Genomic DNA, 24,687 nt, shown 5'->3' on the forward strand with positions numbered 1-24,687 from the left:
TGCCTGGCCACAGCTTGGTTTACTAGACAGATGCAGATTGTTCAGAATTGTTAGATAACTATTACCCATTTAACCTTCACTTAGTAGTATTCACGATGAATGGTGACTAGAATCTGCCCTGGTGGAGGACACCCGAAACAATAGAGCGAGTTGGGATATCCGTCCTTCTGCTTGCATCCACTAAGATAAAAGTTTCATACAAAATAACTGCAGCCTTGAGATACTAGGAAATTTCACAAGATTTTACTGTCCAGTCAGCAGTTCAGCGTATTGTAGTGCTACTCTCAACATGGCAGCCTGCATTGGTGGCAAACAGTAGTTCCCAGAGGTTTTCTTTTTCTTTTTCCATTTTGTAAGACTTTCTTGGGTCTTTAGTCTTCATCCATTGAAATGTGATCTAGCTCCACTCACTGCCCTGTTGATAAAGGGACCTGAAACTGGGGCGAAATGGACCTTTACTCACAGCTTGCTATTCATTTCTCCTGTTTACACCCTTTTCAGTTACACTTTCTGATTGAACCTGATAGCGATGACCAATGTTTTGTCCATCTTGCTGACTGCGGCACTCCCAAACCCGACTGTCTTGAAGCAAAATGCAAGCATGGACCCAAACCCAGGTCTCCCAGAAATCAATGTATACTGCTGGCCCTTTGGTCCATGTAATAGTTACCACAAAATTAGCAGACCCAACATCAAATATAAGTTCAAAATAAAACAATGAAGGTTTTTTCAGAGTAGATGTTCAAATTACCTGCTACTAGATTTTACCTGTTTACAAACTGGGCTTTGTCGGCACTGATATGTTCATCGCAAAGGTTCTGAAATCACTTTTTTATTGACAATTTTTTTTTTACAGATGATAATAGAACTCTTGAGTGCTGTACAGAAAATGTGGTCTATGAAATTGGTCTGGTACTATCAATGAGATTGAAAAACATTTGGAATTTGCAGACTAACATAGAAATGCTAAAACTGGCAAGGATGGACATTCTGGGAATTTTGACCTGCCAGCTTTCTCTTATTCCTTTCGGTTTCTAATTCAGTCAGAACCCGGTCCCAATTAAGACCTATGACACCATGAGCCTTTATTCACAGCTACTGTTTCCCCCTCATTTTTAGTTCCTCCCTTTTATCCCTCCATACACGAACATCGCAGGAGGGACAGGGCATTGTGTGCCCAGGCTACCACACTTGGGGACTGTGGATCATGCCAGCATTCAGAGTCTGGTGTGCATGCTTCCCGAATCCTGCCGTAGGTCTCGTTGTTGCGCAATAGCTGGAATTCTCTCCTCCATCCCATGAACTGTGAATGCTGCATTTGCAACAATCCCCCACTTCTTGCCAACTATAGAAGCAGCAGGGTCATTCTCTTAATTGCTGGCCATAAGCTTGGCCAACTGAAAAATATATGCTTTAAATTTGCTCAATAAATTAGCTATGGAAAATCAGTAAATACAGTTAGGGATCTGCCTATCCTTGCACTTTCTGTATACTTGTTACATTTGTTTTGGCCCTCTCTCTACCCAGTTTGTACAAGCAGAAGGTTTGAAAATCACTGGAGGAAAGCAAACACAAAAATGTAGTTAAAATATAGCAGCCATCCGTGAGTCTAGGATTTAGTGAAACTACTTTTGTGTTGTCCTTTTTTTATTCTAGATCTCCATTTTGTCAACAATAAAGAGATGTCGGATGTAACATTTCTGGTAGAAGGAAGGCCATTTTATGCACACAAAGTGCTATTGTTTACAGCATCTCCGAGGTAAATGATAAAACTTCTTATCTTTATGTAATTTGTATTTTTGTAACTCCTTGGCAAAATGTTATTACAGTAGAGCACTGGTTTTCTGGAATAATCAGGGCTGAGGACATTTTGGATAATGGATTTTTCTGGATAATAGAAGTCCCAGATAAGGGGAAGTTTCAGATAAAATAATGGGAGGTTTCCTAGATAATGGGATCATTAGAAGCCAACCAGTTTTCAAGTAATAGAAGATTTTTTACAATGGATATGGCTCAGGACTGCGATTTTTCAAGATGAGAGTTTCTGGTTACCAGATCTTCGGATAAACATCTGTCTACTGAGAATAGCCACTTCTAATGTGCCTTTACATTTCTACTAAGTACATTTCTGCATGTTTCACAGACTATTTAAAATTCAGATTAATCCTCAAATAAAGTGCCTGGGGGATCGGGCTGGATTTTTGTATTTTATTAACTCGGTGGAACATACAGTACTTACTTTACCTGTGTAGTTCATCTGAAAATAGTTTTCAGTTCTTTGGTTCTGTATGGCATCTTGAGTCTGCACAGGATCCCAGCGAATTCTGCAAGCATAACATTTGAGAAATATGCATGGAGTCGTAGAACGGATGGTTCAGCAGCCTATTTCAGTGCTTGTCTAGGACACAGCAGATGGAAGTAAAACGAGCAGTATTATCCACTTCAGTACTCAAAAGCACAGGGAGGTAAAATTGCCTTGACCAAGGTCATGCAGAGAGGAAGCAGAAGAGATCAGAAACTGCAGCAATTATTTGTTTGTCGTTATTTCCAGGAGTGGTATTTATCTAATAATAAAAGTGTAATATACAAAATTACATCTTGGAGGAGTTTTTTTTTTTCCTTATGTGCCAGGAAGCTAATATTTAATTAAAAGCTGAGCCCCTACATTTAAGCACCTCTTTTCAGCTGACCATAGGAGCCCGAGGGGGCAATTTTGAAGCAGCCTTTGACTGGGTAAAATGACCCGCTTATTTGAGTCTGTTATCTATTCAACTGAACTTTAAATGGCTAGGTTGTCAGTTTAATATTTGGCTAAATATAGCCAGTCAAAGTGTGACCAGTTAGATTTGATATGGCTGGAGTTCCCCAGATAAACTTAACCAGTTAGTGCTGAAAATCTGGCACTAACCAGCTAAGTCCGCTATGAAAATAAATGCTTTTTAAAAAGCCAGGGAACTCTTTACATTTGAAATAATTGCCCAGGTCCCCATCCCTTTCATACTACTTTCCCAATGCTCTTTAAAAAAAAAAAAAAAAAAAAAAATAGACCCCACCAGCCTCAGCTTCTCTCCCCCACCCTCCTGAAGCTCTACTTAATCAAAAGAAAACATGACCTTGCTGGCTCCAGCACCTCTTTTCCACCTCCCCAAGTTCTATCTTGTGAAAAAAAGGAAATGAAATTGCCCCAGGGCCAGCAATTCCCTGCCTCTTTCTCTTCTCTGGCAGACAAAGCTGCAGGGAAGCCCTGGGATCCCCTGCCTCCCTCTAGTTCAAATAAGAATAGAGAGGGTGGGCCTAGTGCTATCCGTGGAAGCACCTCCCCCCCCACTATAACTCAACTCCTGTAGTCACTCTTGGCTAGGGATGTGAATCGTTTTTGAACGATTAAAATTATCATCAGATAATTTTAGAATCGTTCTAAATCGTTAGAGTGCACGATGCAATACAAATGCCCCCAATTTATCGTCAGGGGCATTTGTATTGTATCGTTAAATAGGGCACGGGAATTATTTGGGGGAGGGCGGGAAAACCAGCACACCAAAACAACCCCTAAACACACCCCGACCCTTTAAAACCAATTCCTTACCCTCCCCCACCCTCCTGAACCCCCCCAAAATGTTAAGTTACCTGGTGGTCCAGTGGGGGGGGGGGTCCCGGCGCGATCTCCCGCTCTCGGGCCATCGACATGGCGATCGACATGGCGCCGATCGCCTTTCCCTCACTATGTCACAGGGAGCGACCGTCGCTCCCTGTGACATAGTGAGGGCAAAGGTGATTGGCGCCATTTTGAAACCTCCAGCACCGGCACCGGCACCGAGGGAATGATTGAAGGGATGGCTCCCGGACCCCCCGCTAGACCACCAGGTACATGTAAAAGGTTTTTTTTGGGGGGGGTCGGGAGGGTGGGAGAAGCAAAGGGGTAATTTGTAAAGGGTCGGGGTGGGTTTTCTTTTATCGGGCCATCGGCGCCATTTTTATCAGTGGTAGCCAAAATGGCGCCGATGGCCCGAGAGCGGGAGATCGCGCCGGGACCCCCCTCCCCCCCCCACAGGACCACCAGGTAATTTAACATTTTGGGGGGGGTTCGGGAGGGTGGGAGAGCAAAGGGGTCATTTGTAAAGGGTCGGGGTGGGGTTTTTTTTATCTGCTCAGGCCTCACTAAAAAAATTAACAATGTGAATTGGAATCGGAACCGATTCCAATTCTCATCTCTAACGATCCGATTTTTTTCTCCCACCATCCGAACCTGATCGTTAAAACGATCGGGCACACGATTCACATCTCTACTCTTGGCTCTTAAATTGAAGAAGTCAGCACTATAAATTTTCAAAAAGGCCAATTTAGTAGCCTAATTCACAAAGTTAGGCACCTAAACCCTTTGAAAATTGACCTTTGTCTGCAATCTATCAATCTGTTTATTCTGTCTGTCTATGAAGACTGAAGAAAGCACAGAATCATAGAAATGTGATGATAGAAAAAGACCATACAGTCTGTCTTGTCTACCCTTCTACATAACTGCTCCCTCAGAGATCCCCTTTGCTTCTCTCAAGTTTTCTTCAATCCAGATTCTGCCCTTTTTACCACCATCTTCCACTAGGAGGCTAGTCTATGCATACATCATCCTCATATCCAAAAAAACCCCCAAAAACCTTAGAATACTCGTCTACCCTCTGTCTCCCTTATCTCGTGAGCCCTCTTTCTAAAGCCTCCTTTTTTTTTATGAAAGAGACCTGCTTCCTGTACATAGATACTTTAGAGCTATTTAAAAGTCTCTATCATATTTCCCCTATCCTCCCTTTACTCTATGTCAGTGGTTCCCAAATTTGTCCTGGGGGACCTCCAGCCAGTCAGGTTTTCAGAATATAAACAATTAATATAGATGAGATTGATTTGAATGCCCTGTCTCCACTGCTTGCAGACTTATTTCATGCATATTCATTGCAGATATCCTGAAAACTCTACTGCCTGGGAGTCCTCCGGGACAGATTTGGGAACCACTGCTCTAGGTTATACACTGCCCCTATACACTTTGTAATATTCACTTTAATAGCCATCCTCTGGACGGATTTCATCTGGTTTATATCCTTTTGAAGTTGTGGTCTTCAGAATTGTACACAGTATTCCAAATGAGATCTCACCAGGGACTTATACAGGAACAATATCACCTCCTTTTTCTTGCTGACCATTCCTCTCCCTACACACCCAAGCATCTTTCTGGCTTTTGCCATTGCCTTATCTACCTGTTTGACCACCTTGAGATCATCAAATATGATTGCCCCTAAATCCCGCTCTTTTTTGTGCATAGGCGAAGTTCACCCCTATACTGTACCGTTGCCTGCATGACTGCATTTTCAAGCATTAAATCTTATCTGCCAGACTCTAACCAGAGGTAGGCAATGCTGGGCCTGGAGTGTCACAAACAGATCTGGTTTTCAGGATATCTACAATGAGGTATATGCACATACAATGGAGGCAGAGCATGCAAATATAGCTCCTGCACATTCATTGTGAATATCCTGTTTGTGGCACTCCAGGCCCAGAGTTGCCTATCCCTGCGCTAACCTCTGAAGGCCATTATGACCTCTGTAGGGGGGCCAATAGTTTTTCACCTTAGAACAAATGTGTCATCCTCTGATTGTCATGATTGGGTCTTGAAGGTTTGGGACAAATTGTGATGAGGTCATTATTTTGGCTATGGGCTGCTAAGTGATTTCTTACCTTCTTGCCTAGAGCAGCAAACTACAGTAATTCAATCTAAATTCTCTTATCACCACACTGTATAATGTGAGATTACTTCTAGATTATTGCTAATGATTATTCAACATTAACCTTTTATTTTAGGTTTTTTTTTTTCAACATGGTAATTTCAGTCTTATTTTCTACATAGATTGTGAAAGCTAGTCACCAGTGTATGAAGTTAGTACAACAAAAGCTTATTACCTGCAACTTATTTTTACATAGGTTTAAAGCCCTATTGACCAACAAGCCCTCTGGTGAGAACACTTGCATTGAGATCAACCATGTGAAGTACCATATTTTTCAGGTAAAGTTAAGACATATGTTACTGAATTATACAGGACGGGCAAATAGCAAGGTCACCGTCACTGCATATGGTATTCGTCACAGACAGCACTCATGCAAAGTATTTGATTCCTAGGCCAGTCTTCTTTGTTGTTGGCCTGGCCGGAAATGGGGATGCTGTAGTGGCACCATTCATAGACCCCCCCCCCCCAGACGGAGAAGAGTCCCAGCTATCATCCAACAGCAACAGCTACTAGCTTGCTGAGGGCACTCGTGTATCCATTTCTGGAGAGAACGGTGGTGGGTGTCTCTCAATGACTGTCATTGTAATGAATAGGCTAAGTGAAGACACATTAAAAATGGGGGGGGAAGGGCCTTTTATGTTTTTGACTTGGATGTTTCTTCCTCCTCCTCCTTTGGGCATTCAGCTCAGCTGGAACCAGATTCTGGGTTCCTGGAGCCGTGATCCTGCATTCACAACTACCCAGGGATTTTTCCCTGTTTAATATCTCCCTCCAGTGTACCCAGTCCGGTTACTACAGTGATGGTCCTGGGCTGGAGGTCATGCACCGTGGCTCCTTCTAGAACCCTGCAACCGCGGGGTCCTGAATCAAGGGACAATTCTGATTGAGCGGGTAAATTCAGAGGCGCGCCGGAAACTACAAGTGGGGGGGGGAAAAAACCCCCTAGAGTATATCAATCGTGTGCCAAATAGTAATAATCTAACTGCACTGATTCACATTTTGCTTAAAAGCAATGAACAATTTTCAAAGTCAGTCATCTGGGCAAATGGCAATTTACCTGGATAGACTGCCTTGTCTAAAACTCACCCTCCTCCCACTGGATAAAAGCTCTCGCAGTCTTCCACAGCGCTCGTACTTTTAGCCGGATTGCGAAGATACATTCCCGGAGGCACATTTTGGTCAGAGGGAAGAGAAAAATCAATGCACACACGACGCTTCCAAAAGTATGGGTGCAGAGGACACCCCCTACCTTTGGTACATGGACTTTGTGCTAATTTTCAAAAAGAACAGACCCACAGACTTTACAAGCAAACGGGGGCTATTTCACAATTGTTCACCCTTAGGTCCAGATTCAGTAAACTTGGAGAGCAGGAGGAAGTCACCCGGTATAATGTTAACTGGGTAATTTTAGCCAGGATATTCAGGGAGACGTAACCGGTTGTTCACTTGTGAATTTCGTGACATTTGTGTTCTGCGTTATCCTTGGTTCTGAGCAGATCACAGTTCATCCATAAAGTATATCAAAATAATACAAACTCAGCCCACATGCATTGACCTTCCACTGAATGCAACTTAAAACTGCTACGCCTTCCCTCGGCGCCAAAGTCCAGAATACTCACTGGGTTTCCTAAGCTTCTTAACAGAAGACTTCCCAGTTACCTCCTGATCCATCCCCTCGGTTAAGTTTCTCGCTGAATATATTTGTCTAACATTACAGGATAAACTTATCAGGGTAACTTTGCTGCTCACTGGCTTTAGTGAGTATTTGGGGGGGAAAAAAGAGTGACCGAGCCAAGGCCGATCTGGCCTCCTTCCCTACCCTACGCCAAGAACTATTTAAAAATGTAACATGCCAATCCCCCCTAATTCTTTTTTTTTTTTTTTAATTAGTAGGTCAAGCAGAGCCCCATTCTGTCCCCAAATCTTTTTCTAAAATTAGGGAGTAGCTGCTCCGACCCCCACTTCAAAATACTATTAGCTGAAACCCCTACTCCCCACCCCCAACAGGTTCCCCAGTGCAGAGTGGGAGAAGTAGAATCACTCCCTCCTGCTCGATACATAAATGTCAATGGATCTGACGGTCCCTAGACCTATGTATTCATTTATTCACTGCACGTCTTCACTGATTGGCCCTTCTCTGACAGGTGAAGGGCCAATCCATGTTCAGAAGTTCAGCTCTCAGTGAAGGGACAATCAATGACGGAGTGCAATGATTAAATTAATACACAGTCTGACTGTATGTGCGACCAATTTTAAGTGGGTGCGCGCCTAAACACATAAATCCCATTTCTGCCTCATAAGGCATGGAATTTGAAAAGAGGCGTGCATCCACGCCATTGCCAGTTTCACTATTTACTCCACCAGTTTGCCCAGTTAACAGCTAGGTCCTCCAAACCCCCCTGGTGTGATAGTATGCACCCCCCCAGTTACCCCAGACACTTTAAACCCCTGAGAAATGGCTCTTTTTATTTTTTAACTTACACCTCGTCCCTAGCAGAATTAAACTTATAAGGCAGGGGATCTAGGCACACGCCCAGGTGCGAAAGTATTTACGCGCACATCTCTTGACCGCTCCTCAAAATGCCCTTATCCCGCCAAGACCACGCCCATGCCCTGTCCCTTTTTGAAAACTTTTGAGATATGCGCGTAGCGGGAGATAGGCGCGCATCTGGGCAGCTTTTAAAATATGGTGGGTGCACGTGAGCCAGGCGTGCGCATATCTCCCGATTTTTGACACGCGCTGGGTTTTTTAAATCCATCGCTAAGTGCCGGGAGCTGTCAGCCAATTCTCCTCCACCCCCCAAATCTCTATTTAAAATTAGCAGCTCAAGTGGAGGAGGTAAGAGACTCGACTCCTCCACTCCGCATTGGGGATTCTTTTAGGAGCGGGAGGTTGGGGAGCTGGGAATTTCAGCTAATAACTGTTTTGAAAGGAGAGAAGTAGATGTGGGGATTAGGCCTGGATTTTCTAAGGTCACAGACCTTAGAAAATCCGGCAATAACGGGGGGGCGGGGTGGTGAAGCGGGGGGCGGGCCTACAAAAGCCGGCAGCGATCGCACCTCCGCGGTGCGATCGCTGCCGGCTTCTGCACCCGATAGCGCCATCGTAAAAGGTGGTGCTATTGGGCGTAAAACTGGCAGCGAAAAGGGCCCTTACCTTTTCTCCGTCAACAACGTCCTCGTGGCATCCGCCCCGGTGCCACCCCGACTCCTCCCCTTCCGGGGCGGACGCCGCCCAGAACCCGCCCCGATCTAGGTATCGCACGCGAAAAGGGAATTTTTTCACGTGCGCTCCCTTTTGAAAATGACCCTCTTAGTGATTTAAGAAAAAGAGATTTGAGGAGAGGAAGTGACTCCTCTTGATGAATGATGGGGTTAGTCGGAGGAACCCCCATATATTGAAATAATCACCTTTTGCCTGTCTTTCCTCCTTTGCGAGCTCTTGTTTTGCAAGTCTTCCTTCCTCTTCTTGAAGTAAGTGCTTTGACATTTTCCATGTGAATTTCTTTGCACACCTCCACTAGGGGGAATCGCAGAAAGAGGGCCTGCCAATATAAGGCACTGTGGTGCAGACTGCCGAGCTCGTTGCACTGCAGCATTTTGATTCATGCCAAACCATTCTGTTTCCACTTTGTCTGCCAAAATTGTCAACAAATTCAGCACTTAGAAATGGTAAAAAAAAAAAAAAAAAAAAACCCCACCCACTATGGTTTCTGGTTTTGTCTTTGCCACAAAAAGTTTTCCATTTGTTGGTTATACGAACCTGTTTTGGCTTTTTTTTTTTAGATTAATAAAAAATGAATAGAAATCTTTGAAACGTTCCTCTAAATCGCTTGAATGCTACGAGTTGGCCCTTACACAATCCTTTATTAATACCAGCATGGAGAATGACTGAAAGAAGTATCATGGCATCGGTTTGTTAGGATGTACTGCATCCAACTTCAAAAACACGAGCAGTAGCAAAATGAAACGGTTATATAGCAATAAAGCAGGGTGTGCTACAAAATGTTAATCCTTTTCACTGCACCTTCGCTTTAAAAAGAGACCTGCAAAGTTATATGGAAACATGCTTTTGCTTGTCAATTTAATTTGTGGCCACAATGTTTTTATTTTTGCTCTGTGCATTATATATTTATGATTATGGTGGTGAGCTATACAGTGTTGAATTTTGATCTAATTGACTTGATTGTGCACCACTTTGGATGGTTGGACCAAGCCAGAGAGGCACTCTCTAAGTATTTTTAATGAAAATGAAATTAGAAAGGAAAATTTTCAAAGAAATGAACCTGCGTAACTAAGCAGTGAGCAGGTTAAATTACCAGGGCTGGGAGTTGCCCTCTCTTCAACGGAATAAAGTACACACACTCTTCCACGGTGCACATACTTCTAACCCTGGGGACAGGGGTGCGGCTGGGACAGGTCTAGGGTAGGAAAGGCAAAGTTCTTTCAGGATTTCATTTGGAAATCCCTGCGTGTGCCTTACTGCGTGTACAACTTTTGTACCCACAGTCCATGCCAGCCCCGAATTTTCCAATGCAAACTCCGTTTGAACATGGTCACCGCAATGGCTTTGCAGGCACCTTTGACGGAAAATGGGACAAAATGGAAAAAACCCAAAGTTCTACAGCAGTGAAATAAGTTGGTTTTTTTGTTTTTTTTTTTGCTTTGTTCTAGTTGGTGATGCAGTATCTTTACTCTGGAGGGGCAGAGTCGCTGCTCATTAAAAACTATGAAATAATGGAGGTAAGACGTTTAAGGACTTTAAAGGCTGCCAGGAAGAAACCTAGTGCATGGGTCAATAGGTGGACCTGGGGATGTCACTGCTTCATTCTTTTGGCAAACCAGTGTTTGGAGATAATATGAGTTGCGTGTAGCAACTATGAGGATAACTTTCAAACAACTGCATGCAGTGACATATATGCGCATGTATGGCCGTGCCTAGATCTATGATATTATTTTATAACCTGAACGTATTGTAAAATTTATCCTGCAACATATGCACATATGTATGTATACATTGAACATGTATTTTCCCATCTGTTTTAGAAATATATGCGCATATATTTTATGGGCGAAAAAAAAAGTCGGACCTGTATAAAATCTAATTTATGCGTGGAAATTGGTATATTTTAAAACATGCACACACAATTGAAATTAACCAGTTTGCGAATTACTCCACCAGTTAGCCCAGTCCTTCTTCTGATCTTTGAGACTGTCCTTTTTCTTCAGCCTGAACAGCCCCTCAGATCTCCCACCCAGCAAATATGCACAATAAACACATTTATTGTTACTTACACAACATAATTAGCAGGTGTAAAATGATGCAAGTTGCCAAATGAACACTCATTAAGTCTCTTATAAAATAGCAACCTACGCTTGCAACTGTTGGCCTCACCCCCAGAATGCCCCTAGATTGCTTCTTTTTGATGCGCTTACATGTGCACATGAAACACAAGGACGGTGACTTTAAAACAGACTCGTGGGGGGCCATATACACATGTATATGAGCATGTGGCCAGATGCACCACAATTTTGTGCCCTGCACGCAGATATGCACAGGATGCACGCACATATAAAATAGGTCGAGTGCATGTATATGTGCTCCTAATTTAAAGAGTGTACGCACACAGCAGGGTAATGGCTTTGAGGCGCACAAGTGCGGGAATTTTATGAAAGGCATGTGTCCAGGCCATGACCATGTTCACTAGTATGTGCACTAGTTTGCCCAGTCTATAGCTAGGTCATCAAGACTTCCCTGGTTCTTAGCCTGCACTCCCCCCAGTTCACCCAGATGCCTCAAGCATTTTCATATGTAGCTAGAAATTGTTTATTCTGACTTACACCTCATCTATAGCAAAAGTCAAGTTGCACTGAAATGGATCTGTACACGCGCCCATGTATGTACACACATACACGCATATCTCTTGGCCCTGCTGGAATGCCCATGCCCCTCCTACATTCCACCTTTTATTCCCAATGCGAGATATTTGTGCATTGGTACTTGTGTGCGTTTGTGGGTGACTTATAAAATCAGGTGGACATGCACATGCATTAGATGCATGCTCTTCTTCCAGTTTTGGTGTGTTTGGCTTTTAAAGTTCACCTTTTAGTATGTGCATACTTTTAATGTTTATAAAATATGGAATACTTGAGTACATGCTACTTACACATGTATCGTTTTGAAAATTCACCCCTGTGTGTATACAATGCAGAATCTGCTGGCATTCACTGGATACTGTAAATAGTATCCTACATTGTAATGTGCCCTGTTGGTTGTTGTGAATGAGAGTTCAAATGGTTTACTACTATTACTACTACTATTACTACTACTACTACTAGGGATGTGCATTATTTTTCCCGAATTAGGCAATGTCAACAAAATTGCTTATTCGGAAATGTTCGGGAGAACCGAAAAGCAATTTAATTTTTTCTGAAATTTCGGAAAAAATTCATTTTTGAGTTAGTGCGCACTAACCTGAAAATCGGGGCTCCCGAGAAAAAACAACAACCCCGAACCACAGGAAAAACGAAATTCCCACTGGGGGGGGCCCGAAACGAAGCCCGACACAAACTTTTTACCAAAGCACATCTCTAACTACTACTACTACTACTACTACTACAGTATTCACTGCTATTTGACTGTACTGACAACCTCCTCATGCTGTATGTACTGAAAGTTGCTCAGCTTCACAAGACTCATGATGCATCCTCTGAAGCATAGTCTGCTGTATAAGGAGCAAATTGTATCTTTCACCTTTCATGGGTTTTTTGGTAGTTTAGTTTACTTTATTAATTTGTTATACCACCTTTCAATAAATCAAAGCAGTTTGCAATAAAAAAGTACATCATTAATTATACAGAATATACACTAAACATTAAAACAAAAAATAAGACAAAATCATAAAAACATTTAATAACATAAAAATTACAGGACTAGAGACTCAAAATTCACTCATCTCAAAGTTCTAAGTAAAAGTCTGTTTAAAAAGCCATGCCTTAATCACTTTGCAGTTTCACCTCCTTACGTGACTCCAAACTTAAGGCATTCCATAAATGGTGGGCCTTGTTAACTAAGTGCCACTTGCTGGGTACACTCGAGTCTCATTTTAGAAGGGCCAGGGAGCTGTAAAAGTAGGGTGTAAAGCCCTAGATGGACAATAAGGTATAAGGCAATCTGCTAGATATGGAAGCCTCTATATGAAGCTTTAAAACCAAGGATATCTTAAAATGTATATTGTAAAAGATTGGAAGCCAATGGTATACTTCTATGACATTTTTAGCACTTCCAGTTTTATTCATCAGCTCTGTCCATTTTCCTTTCTTTTTACAAGCCATAGGATAATTCCCTGGGTTATGTGATTAAATCTCTCTCTTCTGATCCTCAGTTGCAGACTAATGAATGGCAAACCTGACTGAAACTAGGGCTGCAGCTGCTCCTTAGAATAACTTGAAAATATTGCTCTGTAGCACTTGGATGTCTTCCAGTTCACTGATTTATGTTCTGGCTGAAAATTCAGTTTACCTGATAAATTCCCATTTTAGCTGGAGAATTGTTTTTCTCCCTCTGCCTTTTCTACTGACTTGAACCTCAAAGTTTGAGACCTCTCTTTGACTGCCTTCACTCTGATACTAATTCTAAGCGGCTACTCACACAAATGTATTTTGCATATCTTCCTTAAGACTTTTTCAGCTTTAACGCACAAAGGTAAGCAGATTTTAAAACATGCTCACGTGAATGACCAATTAGTCCACCAGTCTGTCCAGTCCACTCGAGGTCATCCAGACCCCTTTGGCTCTTCAGCCTGCACTCCCCCCAATTGACCCAGACCATATCTGCAAATCTTTGGAAACCCAATTTTGATTCCTGATCCAATAGATGAGAACCATTGCACCACTGTGTATGCATGATGTGTCTCTGTTGCATACTAATTGTTAGCATACTGCTAGCAAATACATCACATACAATATTTAATTCAATTATAAATGTTCCATATTTAATAGTAACCTATACATGAAGTTGCCGCTCAGTGGCAAAAGAAAATCTACTCAGCTCCTTTGGGAAATGACCATGCTGAAAATTCCTTTATGAGTAAACCATAAGGAAACCCCAGCAGGGATCATTCATCGCAAAATCAACCCTCAAAACACTCACCCTATAGTTGCAATTCCTCATGTTTTTTCCAACAGAATATCAGACTAATTTCATCTTCTCTTGGCATAGTAATGTACAGAAGCTCAATAAGTAGGCAAGATTATATATGTCAGGATTGTAAATAACTAATATAACTAAGCAACTGCACAAGAATAGCAGCTATCAGATCCAAACAGGGTGAAAAACGTTCGGTGCAAGTAATCTTTTGCAGGCCATCCAGGCATATCACTAGAAAATATCTTTGGCATTTCTACTCCAAACAGAAAGAAATTATCTGGGAACTTTATGGACACTCTCTTTAGGCTTTCTGTGCCTGACACAGTCTCGCAGGGAATCATTTGCTTGCACACCTATACTAATACGTGTTTTTGTTTTGTTTTTTCTGTTTTTAGCTTTTATCTGCTGCTAAGTTTTTCCATCTTGAAGCTTTACAACGTCACTGTGAGATCATCTGTGCGAAAAGTATTACAACAGAGAACTGTGTTGATATTTACAATCATGCCAGGGTAAAAAAAAAAAAATATATATATTATATATATATAAAAAAAATAAACACGCTGAATATCACTATGGTTGGTGGTGTCATAATACATGTGTATGTCAGAATAGATCAACTGAATTATTCATCAGAGCCCTCCGCTGTCCTAGATTATCGTTGATGACTGCTGGGGAGGACAAATTTCAAAGCTATTTCCACGTGAAAATTGGGCATCTGAAATTTGCCCTCTATCAAGACAGCTGAAAGTACGCATGGTGCATGTATTATTAGCCGCCTTTAGGGGAAGCAGTCACGGGGACATGCTTCGGGGAGGATTGAAAAAAAAAATTACGTGCAGATTGTTTTTCCAACTCTTCGCTTGTTATTTTTCTGTTGAAAATCTCCCTGCGCAAAGAGCAGGTGCAGAAGCCCGTGGGTGTTACGTATGCATTAAGGGGCAGATTTTCAGAGCCCTGCTCGCGTAAATCCGCCCAAAACCGGGCGGATTTACGCGAGCAGGGCCCTGCGCGCCGGTGAGCCTATTTTACATAGGCTCACCGGCGCGCGCAGAACCCCGGGACTCGCGTAAGTCCCGGGGTTTTCGGAGTGGGCGTGTCGGGAGGCGTGTCGGGGGCGGGGCCGGAGCGCGCGGCGTTGCGGGGGCGTGTCGGCAGCGTTTTGGGGGCGGGTACGGGGGCGTGGCTACGGCCCGGGGCGGTCCGGGGGCGTGGCCGCGCCCTCCGTACCCGCCCCCAGGTCGCGGCCCGGCGCGCAGGAGTCCCGCTCGCGCGCGGGGATTTACGCCTCCCTCCGGGAGGCGTAAATCCCCCGACAAAGGTAGGATGGGGGTTTAGACAGGGCGGGGCGGGTGGGTTAGGTAGGGGAAGGGAGGGGAAGGTGAGGGGAGGGCAAAGGAAAGTTCCCTTCTAGGCCGCTCCGATTTCGGAGCGGCCTAGGAGGGAACGGGGGTAGGCTGCGCGGCTCGGCGCGCGCAGGCTATACGAAATCGATAGCCTTGCGCGCGCCGATCCAGGATTTTAGCCGATACGCGCGACTACTCGCGTATCTACTAAAATCCAGCGTACTTTTGTTTGCGCCTGGAGCGCAAACAAAAGTAGGCTATTCGCGCTCGTCTGAAAATCTACCCCTAAAGTTTCAAGGGAATGTCCATGCAGGTGAAAATTAACTGCGGAATTTGCCCCAAGGCAGAAAGTCTAGAAATTGCCCCATCAAGGACTTAAATTTTCAATAGGATGCCTGACTGCAAAGCTACGTACGTCCATTGAAACTGGCAGAAAACCAGGCTAACTTTCAAACGTCCAGGACCTGCCTAAAGGGAATTGGAAAATCGAGTTCTTTGTTATACGGAGTTGTGTACATTTAGATGAAGCAAAAGGGGCAATGTCATGTTCGGCTCCTTGGAGGCCTGCTGTTTGCTCGCATACCTTTTGAAAACCTGAGACCCTCATGTACGCATCCCCAGAACGCAATTTTTTTTTTTTAAATGCTGACAAGCGCGTGCACATTATGAACATGCCTGTGTACTTTCATAGAAACGTAGAACATGTTGACGGATAATGACCGTACACCCATCTGATCTGCCCCTCCACATTGGGTGATTGAAAATCCACTTTGCCTGTGTATGACTGACTTCCCAGGGGTAACCCTTATTTTCACTAAGTCTTTGAAACTTAACTCCTAAATGTGCTCTGCATTTTCATATTTTAGTGTAGAACTCTTGTAGCCCTATTGATCCTGGAATAACCTGGAGTCTTTTGTAGGCTGTGATACCTCTTTGAGGATCTATGAAAAGATATATTGCACAGATTGTAAGGGTAACATTTTAAAGATGCAGGCTCTCAGGATTGAGTTCCCTTCCTCAGGCAGTGCACTCCATATGAAACCAAAGTTTCTTATATTGGGATGAAGAGCCCGTGCTGGAATTTCTTTCCTTGGCCATTCATCTGGTAACCAATATGCATCCATCCTTTTTCTTTCTGCAAAATTATTATTGTTGTTCATTTTTTATTATTAACTACTCTCTGATCCCCCTTAATTAGGAGCCGTTTCCTAGTATTCCATTTTAGTAGGAATTTATCCAACTGTGGCTTGGATTGCATCTTGTAATAATTATTGACAGGTAACATTATGGACTATATCCTACCTGTTTTGACCCCAAGTATCTGGTGGCCTTCGCTATTATGTACAGTTTTGTTTTGTTTTTTAACTTTCTTTTGGCCAACTCCTACAAAATCTCCCCAAGACTCATTATAAAGGTTTACATTTTATGAAAGCACGTCTGGTCCTAGGTGCAGTTATTGCTCTCTAAATACCATTTAACGTTTTACAGTACAAGTATCACTCACTCTAAGACAGTGGTTCTCAACCCTGTCCTGGGGACCCCCCCCAGTCAGTCGGGTTTTCAGGCTATCCACAATGAATATGCAGGAGAGAAAATCTGCATGTTATGGAGGCAGTGTATGCAAATTTTCTCTCATGCATATTCATTGTGGATAGCCTGAAAACCCGACTGACTGGGGGGGGTCCCCAGGACAGGGTTGAGAACCACTGCTCTAAGAGACTATTCCATGAGGAATGCCTTGCATTTCATATTGGTGGGTAAGTCTAACCCATTGGGATGCCCGGAAAGGTCAGCAGCTTAGGTGAATCTCTGGCACGGACCTTTTCTCTGTTGCATCAGTAGCTCTGCTCAGGAAAAGAATGGTCATTTTTCTTTCTGTTCCACCCTTTTGCAGATTCTTGGAGTGACTGAGCTGTCCTCGTACTGTGAGGGCTACTTTCTGAAAAGCATGATGCTCCTTATTGACAATGAAGCCTTTAAGCAACTGTTGTACGACAAGAATGGTGAGACAACAGGCCAAGATGTCTTGAAGGACTTGCAGAGGACGTTGGCAGCACGGGTTCAGTCTATTCATTTGTCTTCTTCGAAAGGTTCCATCGTATAAAAAAAAAACCCCAAAACAAACAGCATTCACAAAGGACTATAGAATATTTCCTCTTCTTGCGGTTGGTTAAGTGAAGATTCAGTTTTCTGCTGTAGGTTGAAAGTCTCTTTGTATTGGTGATTGAAGGGATTAGCAGAGCTATACCAGTTCTCATTCTTGAGAAAACAAAGATAAGGCTCTTGTGGTGTTTAGACATTTACTTCACGAATTGCTATTTGGTTCTTATTTTGAAGATATTAATGAAGTTAATGTCAACAAAAGACAGAAAATGTAGCCGTGGACAAAAACACCAATATCAAACAGCAGAGCACTGTGTAGTTAAACTGAATCAACGACTTAAGTCTATTTTACGCCTTTATTTAAGGATTATATTATCTGTACGTTCTCTATATTGTACATTTGAGAAATGTATAATTCACTAGCAGGTCTGATCTGAGGTACAGAACCGGTAAAAACATTGACAGCAAATAAGGGAACATGTTTGCCTATTTTTTGTGGATGGGAATTTTTTTTAAAGTTTTTCATTTAAACAGGGTGGCCTTGTGGGGTAAAGGTTTCTCAAGCTTAAAATCTCCATTTACCACAGCTGCGTTCAATGATCTGTATAACCCATTTGATTTCCTTTTTTTACTGGTTGCATGTAACGCCTCGCTCTTTGAAACAGGTGACAAAGATCTTGCTTGCCTTCTTTTTATAAAACCTGGCATAAGCTGCCTTAACGGCTTTGATTGGAGCAAAGAGGTGCCACTGAGATTTGCTGATAAGTGGATGAGAACGTCAAGAACTCGGCATGTTCAGCAGAGACTTGAAATAACAGAAGCAAACCTGCTTTTTGCATGGCACCCATCAAATCCAACATTTGTGCTTCATTTGGCCAAGAAAATGCAGTGTTACTTGTCCAGTCCTTCATGACACATCCTCCTGTTTCAACGTGCTAAATTGCGATTGTTTCCAAAGAAATGTTTGTTGTAGACACCGGTGTCTTTCATTTTAATTACATCACAGAATTGCTACCAGAACATGATACTATACTGGTAATTTAAGCCATACAGTAATTTTCTATAGGAATGAGTTTTTTGTTCAATTTTTTTTTTACACGTAATATGGAATGATATATCACTGTAACAAGAAAAAAATGTAGGTTACCTAACCCAAAGGTTAATTGTTAGCTCTGTTCATTTCCTTGTGCATTGCTAGTAAGAGAAATTTGTTGAGTGCCACAGTATTCCCAACACCTTTGGACAGTATCTTTGCATGAATTATTCGACGTGAAGCAGTAGAAAAAAATTAGAAGAATGTTTACATTTTTGTGGCAAAATTACAGATATATCTATATATCTATGTATATAGATATATATATATATGGATAGATATATATTTATATATCTATCCATATATATAGAGATAGATAGATTCTTTTTCTTACTAGCATGCCATGTTTCAAACCATGCCCCAGTCATAGGTTATCAGACCCTTTAATTTGAAGTGGAATGTAAGCTTGGTACATTGTCACAATATAAATGTCGGGTGCTGTTTGTCTATGGCTTTTGGAATGCTCAGAGCATTCACGTTTTGCATTGTTTGTCAACATTATATAAAGCTGTTTTATAGCTTTGATCTGCAGATATTCTTGATTGTTTGAAGTCTATGTGTGTGTTAACAGATCACACCTAGCACATCTACCAATCCATTTCCAGAGACATACAGCATGATAACCTAACAATGAAATTATCCACATCAGATATGTCATAAAGTGTTGTCAGGGCCATTTAAGGAACAGTGACTTAGGTTTTTGTGAATGTGTAATTTTGCTATAGAAGAGAAGCCCAAAGGCAACTTTAATGCAATAGTGGCTCTCAGAGGTGCCTGTATTATGATTGGGTGTGTTTCCTCTGGTTTGAAAATAAAATCAAGGTTACAGGTTTGATTTTTTTTGCAAGTTAAGTTGTAGGAGAGAAAAGAAACTAAATAAATAAGACAAAGTAAAATTTGGACGGCTGACTGAAAAATCCTGATGGAAAGCACAGCAGGCTATATGATGATCTACATGCAAATACTGTACATGTGCCCTTTTCCAAAGAGCTGTGAGGGCAACAAAGTGGATTAGAAGCCAAAAAATGTCCGATTAGAAACTTTTATTTATGGAGACATATTCTTTTATAGGCGAGCCCGACCTCAGGCCGAGTTTCACCTCCGCGTTTGGGCTGCCTCAGGGGGGCGAAACTCGGCCTGAGTCGGGCTTGCCTAAAAAGGAATACATCTCCATAAATAAAAGTTTCTAATCGGACATTTTTTGGCTTCTAATCCACTTTGTTGCCCTCACGGCTTTCTTAGACAGCCTTCCTTGTTGCTTCGTTGGTCTATTCCAAAGAGCTTACAGCGTGATTTATAACAATTGTGTGCAAAATGTCTTCTTCAATTACTGCATACGAGTTTGGTGAAATCACCTTGAGATTAACTTAGCAAATTTGTGTGAAATTTTAAACACATATGTGCTCTGTAATGTTTGTAGGGAATGTTCTCCTTGCCGCACATAATGTAATGATGCAACTTTGAAGCTCCAGTAGTGTAAAAATGCTGGGCTTACAAACTCCCTGAACGGGCATTCCAACCACTGGAGAATTAGCTGACTGCTTTTTTAGTAGTGGTTATACTTCTTGTTTAACTGATTGGTTAAAGTGAAGCACAGCATAAGGAAGGTGACTTGTTCTCAGTTCCATCAGTGGCAGAGTTGGGATTAGAACAACCAACCAGGAGCTCTTCTGGTTTTCAGTGCACGCTCAAAATATATCAGTTTTGCAGTGGCGTGTTGGCAGGATTTTCCTGGTTAGGATATGAAACATGCAAAACTTCAGCTCAGAACATTATATAGTATAAAGGCAGACGGAGACCGATAGGCCTATCCAATCTGCCTATTTCCCCCTTCTTGTTGAAATACCACGGACCCTGCTTGATCTATGGCTTTACCCTTGCTGCCGTCCCATTATGCATCCTCTGTGCTTGTTTTTTGCTCCTTTCTGAGGTTGTTCCATGCATCCCTCTGTCTTATGAAAAAAAATGCTTCCATCTGTGCTCCTGAATCCACCCCCTTCCAATCTCATATTATGATCCCCTGTTCTAAAACCTCCTTTGTACTGAATAAGATTTGTCTCTTGTGTATTATTTATTCCTTTGGTATTATTTGATTGTCTTGATTATGTCCTACATTATTTCCTGTAAGTCCTTAAACCTCACCTCAGAGAACCTCTGCTGCAGAGTCTGCAAAATGTTGTTGTCTCTTCTCTGAATGGACTCTATTCTGGTGCTCTGCCTCCAAGATAGGACACAGCACTTCCAGGTGCAGTCTTACCATTTAGCAACTCCTTTTTTTTTTAATTTTTCCTGTGGCTTATGCTTCTCCTTCTGCATGTAAGCATTTCACCAGCTCTCCCCTCTACTTTCTCACAAAACAGCACAGCACCTAGGACAATAGGATCATGCCCGGATCCAGATCATTCTTTGAGGTTTATCATAAAAATTGTGCAAACTTAAATCATTTGTCAGCTTTTGTTTTATTACCAAGACTTAAACAAACTGAGCTGAGGTTGTGTTTTTTTTTTTTCATGCCAACCAGATGTGTGCTGCGCTTTTAATTTAAAAAAAAAAAAAAAAGCTACGTTTACTACTCAGGTTGTGTACTAGCATTTGTGTATTGAAGTTAAATTTGGATATGTGAAAAGGAAAGCAATAGGAGCCTTGTTACTGTCATAGGACAATTCTGTGTTCTCAGCTAGAAATTTCAAACTATGGGGCCGATGTTATAAGACCCGCGCTGAAATCTGCATGCATTTTTTTTGAATGTGCGCTAGTTCTGAAACCCGCGCTAGTTTTCTGCGTGTATTTTTTTTTAATGTGCGTGGCAAGAACAGGCGGCCCAGGGGGGATATAATAACTTAACCACATGCAAACGAGATATACACACAAAAGAACCTGCACAAGACCAAATACATGCGCCAATACCCGCGCTTAAGCTCCGATGCAGAAAGCCGCGGGGAAAAACAGGCGCTAAAATAGGGGCTAATGGGGCAAGTGTTGCAGAGTTCATTAAAAAAAAAAGGTTCAAGGGTAAATCGTGGGTCATATGTGCAAGAAGCCTTTCTGCACCTCTGGATAAGTGATGGACATTTGTCTTAATCTTTCTTTCCAGGGGAACAAATTCTAAAATGAAATTTGCCTCCATGCGGTTTACTGTTCAAGATGTGCAGTCATGATGGAAGAGGGGGTTTCATCAGCCACTTAGAGCTTTGCCAGTTGTGGTTTCCAGAAACCCCTCCGCAGGGTAAAACCTGTATTCGGAGGGCCATGGGTTGTACATTCTCCACATACAGGAGGGCCCTGTTATGGCCACTGCATTGCTGTATTAGGTAAAGCAGAGCATTAGCCCAGGCCACTAATGTTCATCACTCGCATCCTTGGTGCAAGGCGCGGATGCGTGGAGCTCGCATTTAGTTCTGAGGGAGGTGCTTAGCCAGTCATTTCTCCCGGTAATCAGTTCAGAAGAGTGGCTGGAGCAATCTTTCAGAGCCGTTATGCAGCAGAATTTAGTTATGTATCAGACAAATGCTTTAACTTAACTCCTGCCCTGACCCAGGTGCTACAAAACCCACTTTAAAAAAAAACCCGCACTAATCAATCTCCCTGTTAGCGAGGCTCCCTTCATTGCCCATTAATATATAATTACCTCCTTTACATGCCATTTGCATGCACTCATGCAAAACCTGCCGAGCGCGTTTGTGCACGTATTTTTCCCCACACTGAACGTATTATTGCATACACATGTAAAATTGTCGCAGAAAACCGCACGCAGAAACCCGCGGCAGATTCAGCGTGGCTTATTACATTGGCCCTAATAAGTGGCAGCTGTAACAGCAACAAATAGGGGATATACAAAGATAAACTGCATATGTGCCTGGAGCATCCATCATCTGTAAAGTCTCAACCAACTATGCTGCTCACTGTTTATCTGAATATAACATTCTGTGGGATAGGGGTTGCTGATAATTTAGACTTTATTCACAAAAGTCAAATTTATCACTCCACTGCATAAAAACGTGGATGGAAAGCTGAGGGAAAACAAGTGCTTGTGTATAAAGAAAAAGGATTTGTTTTTAAACAATAACTATGCTATCAATCACCATAGTTGTATGTGAGCACGTCCATGAGCAGCTAAGAAATCACATTGACAGCCCTGATGGTGTTCCCTTAGCTTGCATTTTTTTTAAAATAAGAACAGATAGAAAGTTTGAAGGACATCAACAATGCCTAATCCCTTGAAGTAAAAGATAAAAGGCAATTGCTTCATCTGATACACAAAGCTGCACTTTTATTAGTATTATTGAACTAGAATTAAACATTTCAAAATCCAAACAGCATCAATTAGCAGCCCATCTAAATATCAGGAACAAGCTGTATAAAGGTTCTCAGTAAGGATGTGCATTCGGTAAATTTGTTTTTGGGTTTTTATTTTGCATTAATTTTTTTTTTTTTTTTTTTAATATGCACTATTTCGCTTTAGTGTGCATTATTTCAATTTAGAGCACACTATATGGAAACGAATGCTTAACAAATTTGAAATTTATAATGATGCAAATAGAAAAATCCTAAACAACTACGAAAACAAAATAAAACATTTTCTGATCGTACCTCCCTGTCCATCAGCTGGTAGACTGCATAAGTCCAACCACCTACAGCTTACCTGGGGGAATGCCCCCGATCATGTCCCTGCCCAAGAACAAATGACTTAAGTCATCATCATGCCCTGCCTCAATACCATTCTGATTGTTATCCGGAGCAGCCAGGCCCATTCTATCCTCCCAGCCTTGTGCACCCTTCCTGTGACAACCCTGCTCACCAAGGGCCTCATTTTCTAAAGTATCGCAGGCCTGCGATACTTTAGAATATGAGGGGCGGGGGGCTGTGCGATCGCTGCCGGTTTCCCACCCAATAGCGCCACCATAGGAGGTGTAGCTATTGGGAGCGAAAGCTGACGCGAAAAGGCCCTTACCTTTTCGCTGTCCACGGCATCGGCGCAGAGTCGGCCCCGGTGATGCCCCGACTCCTCCTCTTCCGGGGCCGACTCCGCCCCCATTTTGGTATCGCACGCGAAAAGGGACATTTCGCGTGCGAAACATCCCTTACCGCGTGCGATACTTTTGGAAAATGAGGCCCCAAAACACCTTGGAAGCTCCCTCCACCTCCAACATGGGAGGGAAGATGGAGTTCACACCTTACAAGCTTAGCAGCAGCTGTCTTAAGCCCAAGCCCCTCCTCCCCTTTCCCCTACAGACCTGTCAGAGAACTGCACCAATCTTTGCCTACTATTCTTCAAATTCCAAATTTCCTCTGTTATTTTAAGTTTCCTGACCCTACCCCCCCCCCCACACACACACCTTTTTTTGTTTTCCTTTTTTGTCAAATCCCTAAGCCCCCTACCCTTTTCCCTTCTTTCCCCTCTTTATCCATCTAACTTATTTAACTGTACTATCACTGCCTTTTCATTAGCAAAAGCCCAGAGTTATTCCTGCTACAATATTATTTCCCATTTTTGCTTTTCTCTTGTAGACATAACGAGGGTCCTGAGCAGGCGTAACTTTCTGCAGGTACATTTAGGTGCACACTTTTGAAAATCGAAAGTATGCGCGTAAATGTTTTCCCTACCCTGCCTCCAGCTCCAGGAAATCCTCTTGCTAGGGTGGGTAAAAATGGGGTTCTGCATGGACTTTTTACACTCCCAACCTCTTACTTGATTTCAAAAATGCCACTTAATGTGCAGGTTTAATGCCGGTAAACCGCTTTGAAAATCAAGCCCGAAATGCGTAGCTGAATAAGCCAAGTGTGCACAGGAGTTGAAGAAATAGGAGCATATTAAAATGAAAGATGGAAGGAAATTTCTAAATCATACTCCCGGGATAATGTAAAGATAGACATAGGGCATGCAAAAGCCCCAGAGTTCAAATTGTGGTGGATTTGTCAAAATTATTCCTGTTGAACATTTTGGTTTAGCATGACTGCTGTGGCAATAGCAGCCGTGCAAAACTCCAAAATAACTCTGGATGTATGTCTGTGAACTGCTTAGGGACATTCCTCAATGCAAATCTATGTGCATGGTTACTATATAGTTGGATTGTGCAACCTTGCTGCTGCACAGTCCACATATAAGCTAACCCCAGGGGAAGCAGGCGACAAATCTGCATTATCCTTGAGGCATCCATTTTGGATTTCTTCTGGTGGGGTAATTTAGTTCCTGTTGCTAGGACATGCAAGGGGTATCGTTTCCATGTTCTATTT

The 24,687-nt window shown here is 42.5% G+C and overlaps 1 protein-coding gene across 1 annotated transcript in view; it reads left to right on the plus strand.

Moving 5' to 3' along the window:
- BTBD11 (BTB domain containing 11) overlaps positions 1-17,438 on the plus strand; it is a 473,288-nt gene extending 455,850 nt beyond the window's left edge. The window contains exons 13-17 of the mRNA XM_029599760.1: positions 1,657-1,759; positions 5,962-6,043; positions 10,440-10,508; positions 14,310-14,423; positions 17,152-17,438. Coding sequence (XP_029455620.1) covers positions 1,657-1,759; positions 5,962-6,043; positions 10,440-10,508; positions 14,310-14,423; positions 17,152-17,361 — 578 coding nt within the window. The 3' untranslated portion in view covers positions 17,362-17,438. The remainder of the gene's footprint in view (positions 1-1,656; positions 1,760-5,961; positions 6,044-10,439; positions 10,509-14,309; positions 14,424-17,151) is intronic.
- The last annotated feature ends 7,249 nt before the right edge of the window (positions 17,439-24,687 follow it).

This window comes from Rhinatrema bivittatum, chromosome 4 (assembly GCF_901001135.1).
Source record: "Rhinatrema bivittatum chromosome 4, aRhiBiv1.1, whole genome shotgun sequence".
NCBI classification, from domain to species: Eukaryota; Metazoa; Chordata; class Amphibia; order Gymnophiona; family Rhinatrematidae; genus Rhinatrema; species Rhinatrema bivittatum.